This window comes from Mercenaria mercenaria, chromosome 12 (assembly GCF_021730395.1).
Source record: "Mercenaria mercenaria strain notata chromosome 12, MADL_Memer_1, whole genome shotgun sequence".
In the NCBI taxonomy this organism is placed as follows: domain Eukaryota; kingdom Metazoa; phylum Mollusca; class Bivalvia; order Venerida; family Veneridae; genus Mercenaria; species Mercenaria mercenaria.
In genome coordinates this window covers 43,100,979-43,106,978 of record NC_069372.1, presented here as the reverse complement: position 1 = coordinate 43,106,978, position 6,000 = coordinate 43,100,979, and the positions used below count along the sequence as shown (strand labels likewise).

General features: G+C 37.9%; 1 protein-coding gene across 1 annotated transcript; it reads right to left on the bottom strand.

Moving 5' to 3' along the window:
• Positions 1-3,120: 3,120 nt before the first annotated feature.
• LOC123533368 (uncharacterized) lies at positions 3,121-4,677 on the bottom strand. Its single transcript, XM_045315011.2, has one exon. It carries the CDS (start codon positions 4,675-4,677, stop codon positions 3,121-3,123), a length of 1,557 nt encoding a protein of 518 aa, XP_045170946.2.
• Positions 4,678-6,000: the final 1,323 nt, after the last annotated feature.

The window sequence follows — 6,000 nt, the reverse complement described above, 5'->3', positions numbered from 1 at the left end:
GCTTTGTGTCTCAAGTACCTCGAAAAGTATGTGACCTGGAGTCAAGAAAGTTAAAGGAAGATTGGTCATGATGTGAACACATGTTAGATCCGGAATTTTATTTAGAATTATCGACCCATCCCCTCTCCTAGCCAAAGGCAATTACACTTTCAGTTTCTTTTATCTTGTTCTTCTTGGTGATATTGTGTAGTATCTATACCCCCACCCCAACTCTGGTGGGTGGGTGTGGCGGGGTGGAAACTGTCACACCCAACCCAAAGAAATCTGAAAGATTATTTAGCTTTGCATTGTCAAGAAGCAACATTTAACCATGTATCATATGGACGCGCATCTAGTAATTATATCAAGATTGGCCATATTTTAGGAATGTTTTCAAAAGCATACTTCCAAGAATATCTAAAGGTATTATTGGGCGATTCCTTTGCTGGTATATATGAGCCGCACCATGAGAAAACCAACATAGTGCGTTTGCGACCAGCATGGATCCAGACCAGCCTGCGCATCCCCGCAGTCGGGTCAGGATCCATGCTGTTCGCTAACGGTTTCTCTAATTGCAATAGGCTTTGAAAGTGAACAGCATGAATCCTGACCAGACTTCGGGGATGCGCAGGCTGGTCTGGATTCATGCTGGTCGCAAACGCACTATGTTGGTATTCTCTTGACGTGGCTCATATAGGCACTGGGTCAGGATTATATTGTTAAGGTTGTTGTTCAGTACTGTGTTATAATATTGAACCTCTCTAGGGTAGTGGAGACTTAGTGGTTAAAGTTCCGACTGCTTAGTTCTAAGGTCGAAGGTCATGTGTAAAATCTCCCGATGCTGAAATATCACAGTATGCTGAGTATAAAACGAAGCAAAAAGTGTAATATTAAGAGTAAGTCAGAATAAGATCGGGAGATAATAAACCATCAAACTATTAACCTTTTTTTCACTTGAAAACATCTAAAGTGACCATTTTAAACGTAAATAACTGAAATAGGCCTTGCTTGAACCTGAACACAGTTTACGATACTTGAGATGAAATGTACAATACATTTTGCAAAATTTGTAAAATGAAAATGGGTCTCAGAAGCTACTGTTTCTAAGCCTTGAAAAGCATTTGCAAATGTTTCCTTTAGATCTAGTCACAAGAAAACACGTATAGTTACTATACAACTGAATTCCTATTTATAAAGTGGAACTGCAGACATGTGTTTATATACTCATGTTGTAACTGAACTTAGACAATAAAAGGTAAAGCTATGACTTGACTGTGGATTCAGGTTGTGAAACTAAGTTTATGAATATTCTCAGAATTAATCTGTTTTAAGATAGTGCTGAGAAACGTATAAACAGAGTCAAGTGTTATAAAACAGAGTCTGAAGCCAAGTCTTACATCGCTAGCTTGTGGTCAACCTAATCTGAGCCCTCTCATTAACCAAAGACAACGCTGCATTCCGAGATAGATCTCATAACTTTGTTTTACATTTGGAACTTTGGCTTCGGGAGGCATTTAACCATGTCTTTGTAAATGAGTTTTAAGATTAATCGAAACCAATTTAGAATGGATCATGGTCATACAGTGACTTTTTTCTACTTAATATTTAATGATGTGATTGTAATTATATTATATTTGTAGGATGAGGCTAGAGAGGCTAATGTGGCTCTTAGTGGTGGTACACCTATGTTTAGCGTGGCAAAATTTTCTGTGACATAAAAGAGACAATTTTCGATAGATTTGAAAAGGCATTTGGGACGAATTTGATTTAAACGGATAGATAAAGTGTTAGTGCATTGTTCTCAAGTGTGGTATTGGTGATATTTTGCTGACTTTTGGCGAAAATTGAGTTTTTACTGAAGCGGACTATTCGCTCGGGAACAATTGTACAGGTGCTCCGGGTAAAACTGTTTTGAAAAGTCTCTTCCGGGTTCGTATTTAAGATATTTAAGACATTTGAAGACACAGAATGACTGATATTTCCTAAAATACAAGAACTTTTCCTCTACGAATTTTAAAATTTATCTGAATAAAAAGTCCTGTCAACATTTCAATGCCGTGAACTCCTGCTTCTGAAGCTGGCCTGTTAAGTACATAGCTCTTTAAAATATTTTCTTTCAAATACACCTGTTACTAGTATGATGACAGGGAAATATCTAAAACTGAATTAATCTTTTCTAATTACAGATATGTACTGGATATACGGGGGTATTTTTTGACATAGAAAGAGATGGAAGAATGTGTTTTAAGGATTGGAACAGGCTTGCGCTACGAACATACATACACTGAACAAATATATATGCCCCAGAACCTTCAGTTTGTTATTATTGCAAACACATTGTTTTGTTTATAAAGGCATATTGAGACTCCAAACATCAAACCTAAATATCTGTTTATTTTATATATTACTTACATTATAATTTATTTTATACACGTGAATATATATATATATATAGAGAGAGAGAGAGAGAGAGAGAGAGAGAGAGTATGAGAAAAAATATATGTTCAAACAGTGTCAAAAGTTTAATTATAAACCCGAGCGCTTTCGGCTTTTTAAAAAAGCCTTTTTCAAGGGTAGCATAAATCAAAACAACACAGCAACGGCGTAAATACCGCCTGTATAGTTGATATATAAATGCTTAATGAACATATCGATCAACAGAACGAGTGATAAATAAAAATAGCGGTTTTATAAAAATAGAGCGTTTTTGATTGGTTCCCTGTATTTTTCCTGAGGATTTCGTTCATTGGTTTTGTGTTTAACGCCGTTTTCAACAGAGAAGGTATTGTAAAAAGAAAATCTATGTTGTGGTCGATGTTAATTAAAAACTATGTCCGATTGCCTGAAGTGATTTAATATATGCTAAAATGAACTTCTAGTATCTGTGTTTTTAATCTTAGTGGGGAAAATAATGCTTCAGCAGGCTAATCTAGTCTCCCTTATTGATGCCTATAGGTTGTAAGGTGTTGAGACGGCGGATCCAGTAGGTTTCTCTTTCCTTTCTTTGCTTATCCGTCCATCTGTCATTGAATTCAATGCAACATAGTAGGATATCCGCAAAGGTGTGACTCTCCATGTTAAAATGTTCAGCTACCGGTGACCGATTGAATTTGCGTGTTTTCCAGTCAGATCAGTGGAGATTCATTCGCTTGCTAGCGTCTGTTTTGTTTCCCCGACATATTTTTTGTTGCACTTCCTGCATGTCATAAGGTATATGGCATTTTCTGTTTTGCAATTAGCCACTTCTTTAACTGCAGATTTGCTTCCATTGGAGGAAAGGAATGTACTAGTGCTTGGCATGGTAGTGCATGTTTGGCATCTTGGGGCACCACAAGGACCTGACTGGCCTGAACTGGTTGTGTCTGTAGCCGAATTGACTTTGGCCCGAACTAGAATGTCTCGCAGACTTTTAGGCCTTCTGTATGCGATGAGGGGTTTCTCAGGGACCATACGACTGAGCCGCTGTGATGACTCAGTTGTAGGCCAGTGTCTGTCTACAGTTGCACGTATGTTTGGCAGATTTGGATGGTACGTGACCACAAAAGGTGTGCGTTTGCTTGATTCAGTTGTTTTGTGTTTGTATTGTAACAGTTCTTCCCTTGAGAATGCAAGTGCTTTTTCGGTAGCAGCGAGAACGCAGTCTGAGGAATAGCCTCTTTTTAGGAGGTGTTTTGATAGCTCCTCTGTTCTTTCTTGATACGTTTCTGTGTCTGAGCATATACTGCGGATTCGCAGTGCCTGACTATAGGGAATGTTTTGGCAACAGTGTTTAGGATGACAGCTTGTGGTGAGAAGATACTGGTGGGTGTCGGTAGGTTTTGAATACAGGTCAACAACAATTTTGTTATCTTTAAGCTTTGATACTGTGTCAAGAAACACGTGTCTTTCATTTGAAACCTCACTGGTGAACTCTATAGATGGATGAAAGTTGTTTGCATGGTCAAGGAATGTTTGAAGAGATTCCCGGCCATGAGTCCATTGCATATCCACATCGTCTATAAAGCGTAACCATAGATGCGGCTTCAATGTGACCGTCGAGAGTAATTGCCTCTCAAGACGGCCCATGAATATGTTCACGTATGAAGGTGCCATTTTTGTTCCCATGGCTGTACCTTGAATTTGAAGGTAATGCTTGTCATTGAACACAAAATTGTTGCATTTAAGAACCAGCGTGAGCAATTCCACTAGCATTTCAGTAGGAGGGATCTTAACACTTCTGTTGTTCCATACTTCTTTACATGCAGCAATACCGTCCTCATGCGGTATGTTTGTGTACAATGACGTGACATCCATTGAGACCAGTAAAGTGTCGCTAGGTACCTGCTGGGAATAAATTTTTCTCAAATAGTCAGTGGTGTCTTGCACGTAGGACGGTAGGCTACTTACATGTGGTCTGAGATGCATATCAATGAATTCTGAGATTCGTTCTGTAGGGTGTCCATTGGCTGAAACGATAGGACGGCCAGGGTTTCCAGCTTTGTGAATTTTTGGAAGATGATAAAACCTTCCTTCCTTGGGATTCGGAACCGATAGATATTCTAAATTTTTATCGCTAATGAAGCCCCCATCAAACAGTTTGTCGAGTGACTTGGAGACATCCGCAGCAAATTCTTCTGTCGGATCGTGATCAAGTGGTTTGTAGAATCTGGTATCACTAAGTTGGCGATCGGCCTCTGATAAATAGTGCTCTGTGTCCATAATTACTACTGCTGATCCTTTGTCGGCTGGCTTGATAATAATGTCAGTTCTTGTTCGCAGTGACTTAAGAGCCTGTTTTTCAGATTTAGTGAGGTTATCTTGACATTTCGACTTTGGTTCAAATTTTGATATATCAGATTCAACATTTTATATAAATGTCTCAAGTCCAACAGATTGTCTTGGGGGCTGCCATGTGCTTTTAAGTCTAAATTCCGGATATTTTTCTGCTTCAACATTACTTTCAGATGCTTCAGTTATGCAGGGTATTTGCTTTACAAATGAAGAAACATCTTGTGTATCGGAATCAGGCTGTGACAGGGATTGACTGAGATCTGTAGAAGTATTGTCATATTTTGGATCCGGCTTTGTAAAGTGCGAATTGAAGCAAACTAGGAATAAATTTCATGACAAATTGGTTTAATTTCTTAAATTTTCAATTTTGTGCACAGGTTTTAGCTAATGTCATATACATCAGAAAGAAATTATTAAAATCATGGGTATCCATGCTTTATTATGCTATATTTAGGCATTTCTCGAACTTCAGTTTTGCCAGGGGCCATCTACTACTATCCGAGTGCATTGTTTCATCCTTTGGATGTTTGATTTAGAAAATCTTATGGAACAGATATGAATAAAGATGGGTAAGAGTTTAACTGCAATAGTATCAATTCGTGGCTACACTACCAAAAGCTACATACTCTTTACTTCCCGTCGTCTTACTGGTGAACAGACATCTCTTTTTCATTGATTTTACCTTTCGTTTCAGTCAGTATTTTAGATAAATTCGAGATTATATTGAAAGTTTCTTTCCTAATCGATATATTAAATAAAACTGAAGGGTCTTCGCGTTAGATTTTGCTGTATTTTTGCGTCGTTTCCTATTCCACTTGTCTTATCCGTATGTATAATGCATTTATATTCAGCTTTATTTATTGAATAAAATATTGATGCTGCTGCTGTTATAGATGATGATAATATTGATGGTGGTGGTGGAGGTAATGATAGTATAGTAAAATAAAAATGATTATAAATATAATAAATCAATTATAATGATAATGATAATTTATTGTACCCCCCGACGACAAAGTTGTAAGGGGGGTATACTGGTTTCAGGTTGTCTGTCCGTCTGTCCGTAGACGCAATCTTGTGCGCACCATCTCTCCTTATCCCCTTGACACAATTTAATGAAACTTCACACAAGTGATCAGTAACAACAGTAGTTGTGCATGGGGCATGTTAGGTTCTTTCAGCGACAAAAATTGCAGAGTTATGGGACTTTGTTTCTTGTTAACATACTATGTACATACAGTCTGCATAATGCAA